Raw genomic sequence first — 13,250 nt, forward strand, 5'->3', positions numbered from 1 at the left:
GTGTGTGTGAGTGTGGGGTGTGAGTGTGGGGTGTGTGTGTGGGTGTGTGTGGGGTGTGAGTGTGGGGGGGTGTGTGTGTGTGTGTGGGGTGTGTGGGGGGGGATGGGGAGGAGGGGGAGGGGGCTCCATCCCGGGGAGCAGGGCCTGCGGGAGGCTCTCGGGAGGTTTCTCTCCTCTAAAAGCCAATTAAAACAAAACAAACAAACAAACAAACAAAGGCTTGGCCAGGCCGGGCAGGTGGCCAGGGCGGCCTGCAGGGTCTGTAGCTCGCTCTGGAGGCCCAGCTGGAACAGGACTGCGAATCCCTGCCCGGTCCTGCCCGGTCCGGTCCGGGTCCGGTCCGAGGGCTCACGTTCCCGAACTCAGTGCTGGGTCCCGGGGCCACCGCCTCCCCCTGAGCTCGGTCCCGCTGAGTCCGCACATTAATTATTGAAGAGCCGGCGTTTGCGGCCTTTACGCACTTGATTGCGCCCCAAAGGCCGAGGACGGGTCCGCGGGGGGGGGAGGGGGGACCTTGGCGCAGAGCCGGGCCAGGCGGTGACCCCCAGGGGCCGGGCCGGCACCGCCCGCCTTCCGCGGGGGCTGCGGAGGGTCCGCTCCGGGGAGGCCCGGAGGGCGCGGGGTCCCCTCTCCCCCGCCCGGCTCCGGTGTGAGCCCCACGCCGCCTGCACGTCCCCGCTCGCCTCTCCTCCCACCCAAGGCCCCTTCGCCCGGGCCCTCCTCCCGCACCGGGTCCGGTCGGGCCGGGGCGGGCGGGCGGGCTCGGCGGGGCGGCGCCTCGGGCAGGAGAGCCCGGCCCCTGGGCCCGGGGAGGGAGGGAGGGAGGCGGGAGGCCGGAGGCCGGGGCTGGGCGGACCGCGGGCCCCTCCCGCCCGCCCCGCGCTGCGAAGACGCGCGCGCCCCCCGGTGGCCGCGGGCCGGCTGCGCGGGCGGAAGGGGCGGCGCGGAGGCGGATGGCGGGGCCGGCGCGGGAGGAGCTGGCGGCGCTGGAGGCGATCTTCTGCGGCCCCGGCGAGTGGGAGGTGCTCAGCCGCTCAGGTGACCGCCGGAGCTGGAGGGGCTGCGGGAGTGGGGGGCCGCCCCCCGACCCCCCGAGCGTGGCCGGCGTCGCTCCCCGGCTGGGAGCGGGCGATCGGAGGCCCCGGCTCGGGCGCCCCCTCCGGCGGGTCCCGGCCATCCGCGCCCCATGTGCCCGCCCTGCTCCCCAAACTCGGGGCGCACTCAGCCCCGGTGCTCGCGGGGGGGGGGGGGCGGTGGGGGGTGGTGGGGGGGGAAGGTGGGGGCCCCCCTGGAGTGCGCTCCCCTGGGCCGCCGCACTCACTCTCCAGCTTCACCTTAAAAAGGGGCGTGTCCTGAGCCCTAGCCCAGGGGCCCCCAACCTTCAATGCCCCCCCCCCCAGCGTCGCTAACATCCTGATGCCCCCCCCATAGACTTCTTATTCACAAAGTGACCTGCTGCTCACGTGGAGGAAGCCTAGAGGTCCCCGAACTTGTTAAAAAAATAATGATCCTATGAAGTGATATGAAAATATAGCAAAGTTTCAAGACATAGTAGAGAGCTGAAACGCATCCATGTGTCACAATACATATTTACATATTTATATATGAGGCCCCTAGAACCATCGGAAATGCAAAAACTTCACTGTGAGTAACTCCTCCTCCAACTGCCCCCCTTAAACATCACATTGCCCCCCGGGGGGGGGGGGGGGTGCCCCACGTTGGGAACCACTGCCCTGGTCTGGATCAGGCCCCGGTCGCATTGCGGGGTGCGCCTGGTGAGCGCCAGGCCCGTGTCCTCTGTACGTGTGTGCTTGTCTCCGGGAGCTTGAGGGCAGGGACTCTGTAGCTTTGTAACCACCTGCACATAGTAGGTGGTCAGTAAATGTATGCTTCATTTTCTTTTTTGTTCTTAATCCTCACCCAATAATATTTTTTCCATTGGTTTTTAGAGAGAGTGGAAGAGAGAGGGAGAGACGGATGTGAGAGAAACACATCGATGGGTTGCCTCCTGCTCATGCCCCGACCAGGGCCCAGGCCGGGGAGGAGCCTGCAACCGAGGTATGAGGAGGTACGTGCCCTTGACCGGAATCGAACCCGGAACCTTTCAGTCCGCAGGCGGACGCTCTACCCACTGAGCCACCGGGCCAGGGCTGTTTGCTTGGTTTTTGAATTCGGGCAGCGCTCGCTCTGTTACGTCTCCAAGCTGATGGCTTTTCTTACGCGCCGTCCAGCCCCCGGAAAGGCGTCCGTCGTGGGCTCCGGGGCGCGTTCCTTGTTCAGCCCACACGTGTTGATCCCTGGGCGCACGCACCGCGTCCTCTGGAGCTTACCGTCTAGAAAGTCCTGGCGGCCGGCATGGGGGCAGCTCAGACTCCCTCTGTCCCGCCGCGGCCTCTGTTCCGCAGCGGTGGCTGCACTGCGGGGAGGAGAGGGGAGGCTGCGGGACGTTCCCTTTTCGCTGCCCTTGCAGACACGGACATTTTCCGGTGGATTCGCCTGCTTTTCCGCGGCAGCTCCTGGTCCAGCTGGCTTCCCCGTGTACACGGCTGAGCCGAGGGCCGCACAGGATGTGCCGGGCGGTGTGTGAGGAGCCGCTGCTCTCCCGCCTCCACGGCCGTGTGCTCGGCTCCTCTCACGGTTGATTCAGGTCCTCCCTCCTCATCACCCCTGGTCACCCCGTTCTGATGGGCGGCACCCCAGTTCACCCTCACGCCCTGTCTCCACGGCAATCGCTTCGCCTGAGGCAGCCTATCGGCAGGGGCCATCGGATTTCTTTCTTTTTTTTTTTTGAATATGTTTTTATTGGTCTTTAGAGAGAGAGGAAGGGAGAGGGAGAGAGAGAAACATCGATGAGAGAGAAACATCTTGGATCGGCCGCCTCCTGCACGCACCCCCACTGGGGATGGAGCCTGCACCCAGGCCTGTGCCCTGACCGGGAATCGGACCCACCCCCTCTTAGTTCCCGCTGCTCGCTCGGGTGCTCAACCCCTGCGCCACGCCGGCCGGGCTCAGAGGCCGTCGGATGTGCCAGCTCCTGCCTCCGGCCGGCAGGGCGCTCTGGCTCAGCTGGGGGTATGCTGGGGAAAGGGACCGTGACCCCCACCACCGCTGAAGCAGGCCCAGGGGTGGGGCCGGGGGTGACCACCCGCTGAGCCAAAGCCACCGCCGAGGGCGCAGAGCAAACCCCAGAAAGTGGGTGTCGAAGGAGGCGCCGCTTCCTGACTTCCGGAACACCGAGCTCTGCTGCTGTTTAATTAAGCGTGACTCTGGAGCCAGGCCTCCTGATTAATTTAATCTGGCTCTCCCGTCAGTGGTAATTGAATTACAGAGGAATGCCGGGTAGCCGCCCAGGACAGGGTGTTGCTGGGAGAGGAGAACAGTCAGGGATGGAAGGGGGCGCGGGGTGGTCACAGCGGGGGCGGAGGGTGAGGTGGGGACTCCCTAACCCCGCGGGGCTGCTGGCCCCTCCACGGCCCCCGCAGCCTGGGCCAGGGGCTGCCGGACATTCTGAGCCGCCGGTGCCTCCTGGCCTTGCTGCCCTGGAGGCAGGAGGGCACCGTGACGCGGGCCTTCGGGGTACGAGGTGGCCCGGGCTGCCACCCGAGGGTGGGCATTCAGCGTGGCCGGGCCGGTGGTGCTGGGAGTTCCTGGGGCGCCGTTCGCGGATAGGAACCATCACTCCTGGCACAGGTTACGTGAGCCCCGTGCACGGGTGTCCGGGGAGCCTGCGTCGGGTCTCGGCCCCTCCTTGCGCCGTGCAGGCCGCCCAGGTGCCAGGTCTCGCGGGTCACCGCCTGGAGGCCCGAAGCTTTAGAGGCTCCTTAGCTCTGTCCCGCAGAGATGACGGTGCTCAGGCTGGACGGGCGGCCACCAGGCTCCGGATGGCGCGTGCGGGCCCTGCACTGCGCTCCCTGAGACCGGGCGGGGGAGGAGGCGCGGAAAGAGACGGGCGTGACCCCACTTCCATGCGTCTCTTCCGAACAGAACCCAGTTTTCACCTGAGAAACACAGGTTCTCCCCGGCCGGGTGGGTGTGGCATTGCGATCGGTGCCGTGCAGCTAACCCGTGTCTCCGGTGCCTTCCAGAGACCCAGGGCACCGTGTGCAGAGTCCTCACCACAGCCGAAGGCCCGTCGGGGGCGGACACCCCCCTAGAGCTGGTGTTCCACCTGCCGGCCGCCTACCCCGCGTGCCTGCCGGGCGTCTCCGTCGGCTCCGAGCGCCTGACCAGGGCCCAGTGCGCGGCCGTGAGGGACAAGCTGCTGGAGCAGGCCCAGGGCTTTCTGCCGGAACCGATGGTCCACCAGCTGGTTCTCTGGGCCCAGCAGAACCTCAGGCACCTCCTCGCCCCGCCGGGGCCGGGAGCTGGCTCTGGCCCGTGCGCTGCGGCGAGCGCCGCGGAGGCCGAGGGGCCCTGGATGACCCTCCTGCACCTGGACCACATGAGAGCCAAGACCAGATACGTGAGGACGGTGCGGCAGTGGGCGTCCGCCCTGGGCCTGGCCGGGAGGCTCCTGTTCACGGGCAAAGTCATCCTGCTTCTCCTGCAAGGACACAGGGACCGCGTCAAGGTGCTCACACGTTGTTTTTGTTTGTTTTTTTTTAAATATATTTTTTATTGATTGATTTTTTACAGAGAGGAAGGGAGAGGGATAGAGAGTCAGAAACATGGATGGGAGAGAAACATCGATCAGCCGCCTCCCACACCCCCCCCCCCCCCCACTGGGGATGTGCCCGCAACCAAGGCACATGCCCCTGACCAGAATCGAACCCGGGACCCTTCAGTCTGCAGGCCGACGCTCTATCCACTGAGCCACACCGGTCTTGGCTGTTTGTTTGTTTTTTAAAGTATTTATAGTTTTATTCCTTCCAGAGAGGAAGGGAGACAGAAACATCAGTGATGAGAGAGAATCATGGATCGGCTGCCTCCTGCACGCCCTCCACTGGGGATGGAGCCCGCAACCCGGGCCCGAGCCCTGACCGGGAATCGAACCCTGACCTCCTGGTTCAGAGGTGGACGCTCACCCCCGTAGAACCTGAAGGAGGAGCCCGATCTCCTAACCTCGAGGTCCTGTGAGCTGGTCCTCTGCGGAGGTGGTGGTGGTGGGGGCAGCCTTAGGGCTCATGTTAGCTTTCCGCCTGCAGAACTCGCCTGACCTGTTCCTGCTGGGAAAGGGCCCGTCACAGCTCACCTCTCCGGGAGCCGCTCAGGCGGGGTGATCAGAGCCGGAGCTTGCACCGCCTGTGAGCCTACGGATTTGGGGACTAACTCCGAGCCTTTCCCAGCAGGGCTCTCGCCACCAAGTTGTCTGGCGTCTGGTGAACCAGCTTCGTGCTGCACGGGGGGTGGGGGGTGGGGGTGGGGGGCATAGCACGTAGCGTCATTCAAGTTTAATGCGGGCCCTGGGCGGGGTCTGACCCGGGAACCACGCACGGGGAGGCGGTGTCTCAGAGATGGAGAACACGGAGCCTTCCGGGAAGACACGCGGCAGGAGGCACGCAGGCACGTTCCTGGCTCATGTTCCCCCAGAGGCTCCGGTCTTTCCTTACGGCGCCCGGCGTCCGGGGAAGGCGGCTGCTTTCGGATGTGAGACTGGACCCTCCGGTTCATTAACAAGTGTTAACTCTTGTGGCTGGAGCGTGGCTGCAGAGAAATTGCACTTTTTAAGGGGTTATTTCTTTTTTAAAAAATCCTCACCTGCGGGTATTTTTTCCATTGACAGAGAGAGAGAGAGAGAGAGAGAGAGAGAGAGGGAGAGAGAGGGAGAGAGAGAGAGAGAGAGAGGTCAGTGTGAGAGAGGCACATGGATTGGTTGTCTCCTGCAGGTGCCCTGACCGGCCAGGAACGAACCTGCAGCCGAGGGACGTGCCCTTGACCTGAACCAAACCGGCCGGGGCGGGAGTTCTTCCTTGTTCACCACCGGTCCCTGATAGGCCGTCTAATGTCAGCAAGCCCGGCAGGTCATTAGAGGTCGTGGGTGAGGGCTGAGAGTCGCAGGTGCTGGGCCCCCGCTTGGAGCCGGTGCGGCACGTCACCGACGCCGCCTGTTAGCAGAGGCGGGCGCCGGGCACCTGGGGACGCCGGGCACCTGGGGACGCCATGCAGACGCTGGCGCAGCAACAGCAGTAGCGCCCGTGGCTCGTGCCGTCCGCGCGTGGCCTGTGCGGACTCGCTGCGTCAGGAGATCTCCCCGGTCAGCAGGGGGCAGGCTCCTGAGGCCCGGAGCGCGTGGGCCACCAGCCCAGGGCCCAGCGGGCAGGCGGCCCAGGCTGGGATGAAGCTGAGACGGCCTCCCTCTGACCCTCTGACCTCTGGTCCCCGGCCGGCCCGTCACACCACCCCGTGTGCAAACACACGCGCACCCCCCCCACCTGGTTCCCATGGAGACCGGGAGCTCAGCCTGCAGGTGCCTGGCTACTTGCAAACTTGGGGTCCAGGCCCAGCCCGGCCAGCGAGGCTCCGTGGGTGAGTGTTGACCTATGAACCAGGAGGTCAGGGTTCGGTTCACAGTCAGGGCACAGGCCTGGGTTGCAGGCTTGATCCCCCAGCGGGGGGCGTGCAGGAGGCAGCCGATCCATGGTTCTCTCTCATCACTGATGTTTCTCTCTCTCTCTTCCTCTCTGAAATCATTAAAAAAAATTTTTTTAAACAAAGAAAAGAAAACCTGGGGCCCAGAGCTCAAGACGCCCGCAGATAACTTCCTGCTTGTCCCGCAGGAGTACCTGGTGCTTCAGAGAACCTCCAAGGTCGACGTGGACTCGAGTGGGAAGAGGTGCAGAGAGAGGATGGCCAGCGTGCTGTGGGAGGCCAGGGCGCAGCCGGGACACACCAGGTACGGCGGCGCCATCGCGAGCGCCATCGCGGGCCGGTGGTTACCCTCCGAGCGTCCGGGCTTATTCCCGGTCTCTCGTGCCGCAGGTTCCTGGCATTTGAAGTCAAAGAGTTTTCATCGCTGGACGAGCTGCAGAAGGAGTTTGAAACTGCAGGACTCGAGGCGCTGTTCTCCGAGTTGGTCCTGGGGCTGGTGAAATAAAACGGAAGTCGGCATGTTTTTTTTTAACAGCTGCGTTTGTTCATTTTTGTTGTTGGATTTTGGGGGTGGACACCTGGAAGCACTCACATAGGAATGATTTTAAAGTGTCTGTGAGGCAAAATGGGAGACACCATCCTATCTTCAGGAACAAAAGCCGATTCTGTTAGTGGACTATTACACGGTTAAGACACCCAGGTTGTTGTTTTTATACATAACTAGAGGCCCAGTGCACGAAATTTGTGCACGGGAATGGGGGGTGTCCCTTAGCCCAGCCTGCACCCTCTCCAATCTGGGACCCATTGAGGGATGTCCAACTGCCTGGCAGGATCAGGCCTAAACGGGCAGTCAGACGGGATTGGGCCTAAACGGGCAGTTGGACATCCCTCTCACAATCCAGGACTGCTGGCTCCCAACTGTTCAGCTGCCTGCCTTCCTGATTGCCCCTAACTGCTTCTGCCTGCCAGCCTGATCACCCCTAACCACTCCCCTGCCAGCCTGATTGATACCTAACCACTCCCCTGCCATCATGATTGCCCCTAACTGCCTTCCCCTGTAGGCCTGATCACCCCCAACTGCCCTCTGCAGGCCTGGTCCCCACCAACTGCCCTCCCCTGCTGGCCCTGTCCCCCCCAACTGCCCTCCCCTGCAGGCCTGGTCCCCACCAACTGCCCTCCCCTGCTGGCCCTGTCCCCCCCAACTGCCCTCCCCTGCAGGCCTGGTCACCACCAACTGCCCTCCCCTGCTGGCCCTGTCCCCCCCAATTGCCCTCCCCTGCTGGCCCGGTCCCCCCAACTGCCCTCCCCTGCTGGCCCTGTCCCCCCCAATTGCCCTCCCCTGCTGGCCCGGTCCCCCCAACTGCCCTCCCCTGCTGGCCCGGTCCCCACAACTGTCCTCTCCTGCAGGTCTGGTCCCCTCACAACTGCCCTCCCCTGCTGGCCCGATCGCCCCAAACATTTCTCCCCTGCTGGCCCGGTCCCCCCAACTGCCCTCCCCTGCAGGCCCAGTCTCCCCCAATTGCCCTCCCCTGCAGGCCTGGTCAACTCCACTTGCCCTCTCCTGCAGGCCTGGTCCCCCTGCAACTGCCCTCTCCTGCAGCCCTGGTCCCCTCCAACTGCCTTCCCCTACTGGCCTGGTTGCCCCTAACTGCCCTCCCTGCTGGCCTGCTTCCCCCAACTGCCCTCGCCTGCAGGCCTGGGTCCCCCCCAACTACCCTCCCCTTGCCAGCCACATAGGGGTGGCCATCTTGTACGAGGGCGTGAGGGTCAATTTGCATGTCAGCTCTTTACTATAGGATGTCTGATGTTCCCAGGTGCACGTTAAGAAAAACATCACACTGACTTCTGTAGCGTTGCATCAGTCGTGAGGTTAAATGCCAACCAAAGAGCTCAGTGGGATTGAAGTTACGGTGGCTTCTGTGGGCCTGACCATCACAGCGCTTGCTAACCAATCACAGGACTAGACAGTCCTTCGAAATAAAAAAGACTTTGTCCTTTCAGCTCATAAAGCCTCAGTCAGTTTGCTTCCCATCTTTTTTATTTTTATTTTTTACTAACTTGCTTTTCCCAAACAATCAGGGTCACAGGTTTCCGTTTCTTTAGGTCTGAGGGGCGTTGCTTTACTCCTCCCACTCCGGTGTAGTCAGCGTTTCCCGGAGAAACAGCCAACGAGACGTGTATTGATTGCTGCGAAGGCGTGGGCTGTGGTGAGGATGGAGGCCGGCAGAGCCCAGACGTCAGAGTGGGCAGGAGGCTGGGCAGGAGGCTGGGCAGGAGGCTGGCCCGGGGGAGCCCGGGCGGCCCGGAGCTGAAGGCCCTGCCCTGGCACAACGCCTCCTCCTGGCAGGAGATCCGTCTCTGGTTCCAGTCACGCCTTCGGCTGATTGGACGAGGCCCACCCACGCCTGGAGGGCAACCTGCTTTCCTCCGAGTCCACTGACTGACCTACACCTCACTCCAGACGCCCTCCCAGGAGCACCCGAGTGACGTGAGGCCACGCGTGGCCAGCCAAGTCCACACGGAAAGGTCGCCGTCACGCCTCTCAGGACACACACCGGCGGCAGGGTCCCTGTTGGGGTGAAGCCTGTGCCCCGCAGGTCACATTCACCTGCTGAACCCCGCGGCCTGCTCCTCCCAGGCTCCGCCCGCCGAACAGCAACGTCCACAGGAACGCGGCGGCACCGGGAGACAGACGCCGCTTCCACACACGCCGACGCCGACAACCGCGTCGGCTCTGGCCCGGCCGCTGCTCTCGAGGGGGCCCGGCCGCGGTGACGGGCTGAGCCGAAAGGCGTGCTCCCCCCGGCGCAGAGGGGACAGCGTGACTCCAGGACACGCACTGATGTTTGTAACGTGAGCTCCCTCGCTCTGGGGCGTCTCTCCTGAGCCCCACGCTGGTGCTTTCTCCGCTCAGTGTTGGCCAGTGGCACCCCGAAGGCAGGCGAGGAGGGGCTTCCGGAATGCTGCTCCCTCCACGGCGCTGGGCCTCAGCGTGCGGCCCGGTGCCGGCCGGCTCCCGACTCCACCTGTCCTCCCTCCACGGCCCAGGGCTCTGCCAACGCCTCGTGGCCAGTGGGACGGGGCAGACTCGGTCCGGTCCGTCCCGGTTCCGCGGTCGGTGCTGTCACCGGAACTACCCGAGCCCCCAGGAGTGATCGTGGACCGCCTGACCCCCCCTCTCTCCTGCGTCCGGGGAGCTGCCACGTCCAGTTCCCGCGATTCTTCTATCCTCCCATTGGCCCCCTCGGCGGGGCTGCCGCGGTTCCTCGGGGTCTCACTGTTCCGGCCAGGACTATTGGGGTCCCCGGATGGTCTCTCGCCCCTGTTTCCCGCCGCGCCCTAGACTCGGCTGCAGTTAACAGTCTCATTTAAAACTCTGGGGCCCAGAGGTGTTCTAGAAGGATTTTCTTTGAATTCTTAGGGTTTTAGAAAGGTAATAAAGAGAAAACACTGTAATATTACATTTCTCCGCCCCCCCCCACCCCATGGGGGGCGGGCAGCATCCTGTAATCAAACATCGTTATTTTGCTGTGAAATGGATGAATGTTCACATTAAGATAAAGAGTATAAATGGCCTCTCATTTTTCACATTAAACTTTTATGCCAGATGAGTTCAGATCAGATCGCCTTTGTCTCCAAGTAAATTATAAAAAAAAACTCCAAAATCCACCACCCATATTTTGGTTTTTAGAATGTTCGGATTTTAGAATGATGGAAAGCGTTGGTGGACCCACACTAGATACATCTTTTTTTAAAAAAATACATTTGTATTGATTTCAGAGAGGAAGGGAGAGAGAGAGAGAAACAGCAATGATGAGAGGGAATCACTGATCGGCTGCCTCCTGCACGCCCCCTAGTGGGGACCGAGCCCACAACCCGGGCATGTGCCCTTGACTAGGATTCAAACTGTGACCTCCTGGTTCATAGTTCTGAGACACACTGGCTGGGTAGGAGCCTGCTTTTTGAAATTAAATTTGGAGGCATACAACTTAAATTTATACGACTAGGTCCAGATTTTCTCTTCCTATTGGATTTTCTTTCTTTTTAATAAGTTAAAAAAATGATTATACAAGTAGGTAGACCTTTCTAGAGAAGGACTGGGCATGCTTTCTATTTACGTTTTGTAAACTTAACCTCCTTAAGCTAGGCATTGTTTGGCTAAACATACAGCTCGTAGCTGTACACATGCTGAAGAAATAGACACATTCTCACAGCATCTAGTCATTATTGTTTTGGGCTAAGCAGACATGTTGGCTTTTATATCAATATTAGAGGCCCGGTGCATGAAATTCGTGCATGGGGGGGGGGGTTCCTCAGCCCAGCCTGCACTCTCCCACAATCTGAGACTCCTCGGGGGATGTCCGACTACTGGTTTAGGCCCGATCCCGCAGTCAGACATCCCTCTCGTAATCCGGGACTGCTGGCTCCTAACCACTGGCTCCTAACCACTTGCCTGCCTGCTGATTGCCCCTAACCTCCTCTGCCTGTCTGATGCCCCTAACCACTCGCCTGCCTGTCTGATGCCCCTAAACACTCACCTGCCTGTCTGATTGCCCCTAAACACTGGCCTGCCTGCCTCATTGCCCCTAATCACTTGCCTGCCTTCCTGATCACCCATAACTGCCTCTGCCTCAGCCCCTGACTCCACAGCTTCATTTACAAGGACGTCTGGAATGACGTCCAGAAGGTCGTTCAGCTGCCCGGTCTAATTAGCATATTACCCTTTTGTTATTATAGAGTAGAGGCCCAGTGCATGAAATTCATGCATGGGGGGGGGTGTCCCTCAGCCTGACCTGCACCCTCTCCAATCTGGGATCCCTCGGGGAACTGCCAGTTGGACATCTTTCTTGCAATCTGGGACCTCTGGCTCCTAACTGCTCACCTGCCTGCCTGCCCTAACCACTCTGCCTGTGGGCCTGATCCCCCTAACTGCCCTCCCCTGCCAACCTGGTCACCCCTAACTGCCCTCCCCTGCCAGCCTGGTCACCCCTAACTGCCCTCCCCTGTGGACCTGGTCACCCTATTAAATTTTTTTAATCTTATCCCCTTCACACACAATTGTATTTGACTTCCTTATTGGCTTCTCCCTCTCACACAATTTTTCCCTCTCTTTCATGTAACACTTTTTCCCATAGACTCATCATTTATATACTTTTCTTTCCTCCTTATTTCCTCCTTCTGTTCCATCATCCTTCTTCCCGTCTTTCTCCTTCCCTCCCTCCCTCCCCACATTCCTTCTTTCCTTTATCTTTACCCCTGCCCTCCCTCCCCTTTCCCTTCCTTCCCACCTTAATTTTTTTCTTCACTTCCTCCCTCGGACCTGCTTTGCTCCCTCCCCCATTTCTTCCTTCTTCACATTCTCCTTTTAAGCTCTACTGGTTCCCCTTTAAAACTTTTCTTCCCTCCCTCTTTCTCTCTCATCCTACCTTTCCCATACACTCTTCTCTACTTACTTCCACTGTTTTAATATCTACCTATCTACCTGCCTAATTATTCACTATCATTTATCTTTTTTCTTTTCTGACTCCTACTTTTAAAATCCGTCCCCAGTACACAACTATACTTGATTTTCATTATAGCTCCTACAGTTCACTCACACATCCTCTTTCCTTCTTTAACGCTGCTCTCTACTGACTCCTTTATAAAGTTCTTCCCTCCCTCCCTTCTTAAAGCTTCCGTTCGGGGAGGGGGGGCCTTAACCCCCAGCCCAGGGCTCAGCCCCAGCCAGGTGTTCACCATCCCCCCTTCCCCGGCCTCCCGCCGCCGTCCTGCTCCCATTCCCTGCCCGGGACGCCCGGCCCAGCGAGGGAGGCCGAGGCCCGCGTGGCCTGGGAGCTGCTGCCGCCGCGAAGCCGGAGCGCCTCCGCCCAGAAGGCCTCGGACCGTCCACCACGCCGTCCCGGGCCCGTGGGCGCCTCCCTGCCAACGGCCCAGGCCAGAGCCACTGCCCTCTGCCCGCGTCTGGGCGGGCTCCCGCCCCGCCCCTCGCCGGTGCACCTGCTCCCCCCACGTCGCCACCCCCTCCCACGTGCAGCCCTGCGTCTTTCCTCGTGCCGTGCCGCTGTAACGGATAATTTGCATATTCTCTATTATTAGTGTAGACGAGTTTGTGTTTCCAAACCTCATAGCATTTTCCTGCAGCAAAGAACCGGCTCTTTCCTGAGAAGGAAAAACCCAACAAACTTGCTTGTAAAACGAGGCCGTTTTGCATATTAATTAGGAGGTCTCTGAACTCTAAGGATAAAATCCGTTCATGCTTTGGGCATGGAACGTTATGCATTCAAGGAGTTTAATTTTATGCTAATAATGCAACAGGCTTTACATTTTCCTTTGTATTGTCTGCATTTCCTGAAGGTGATTTCATGCAGATAATCCGCCCTGCACGGGCAGAGCCTGGTGGGTGGCTTCCCGATCGGCAGTCAGGTCCCATGGTGCATCCCTGGTCAGTCTCTGTTCCCCACGCTGGTAAGTGAACGGAAACCAACCCGCTGCAGGCAGGAGCCCACACTCAGGGCTCTAGGCTGCGCGCCATCTTCTCCTTTAAGAACCGCTTCCTCTGTCGAATGCCATGGTTCATGGAAAGGGAGGAGGGCTGACCCTGGAGCTGATTTTGAACATAAAACAGCTTCTCATGGGGAGGGCAGCTGTAACATAGACATGTGGAAGGTTAGGCTTTTTAAAGATATATTTGTATTGATTTCAGAGAGGAAGGGAGAGGGAGA

At 60.5% G+C, this 13,250-nt stretch overlaps 1 protein-coding gene across 1 annotated transcript; it reads left to right on the forward strand.

The window, feature by feature from the left end:
* The first annotated feature begins 915 nt into the window (after positions 1-915).
* RWDD3 (RWD domain containing 3) lies at positions 916-7,060 on the forward strand. The gene is made up of 4 exons (XM_054711782.1): positions 916-1,038; positions 4,086-4,570; positions 6,717-6,832; positions 6,919-7,060. The coding sequence occupies exons 1-4, from the start codon at positions 954-956 to the stop codon at positions 7,031-7,033; spliced, it is 801 nt and encodes a 266-aa protein (XP_054567757.1). The 5' UTR covers positions 916-953; the 3' UTR covers positions 7,034-7,060.
* Positions 7,061-13,250: the final 6,190 nt, after the last annotated feature.

Source organism: Eptesicus fuscus, chromosome 22 (genome assembly GCF_027574615.1).
Source record: "Eptesicus fuscus isolate TK198812 chromosome 22, DD_ASM_mEF_20220401, whole genome shotgun sequence".
In the NCBI taxonomy this organism is placed as follows: Eukaryota; Metazoa; Chordata; class Mammalia; order Chiroptera; family Vespertilionidae; genus Eptesicus; species Eptesicus fuscus.

Coding starts and splice junctions, on each gene's coding strand:
- RWDD3 (XM_054711782.1), top strand. CDS start 954: ATGGCGGGGCCGGCGCGGGAGGAGCTGGCGGCGCTGGAGGCGATCTTC. Junction 1,039..4,085: donor GGAGGTGCTCAGCCGCTCAG/GTGACCGCCGGA, acceptor GGTGCCTTCCAG/AGACCCAGGGCACCGTGTGC. Junction 4,571..6,716: donor GACACAGGGACCGCGTCAAG/GTGCTCACACGT, acceptor CTTGTCCCGCAG/GAGTACCTGGTGCTTCAGAG.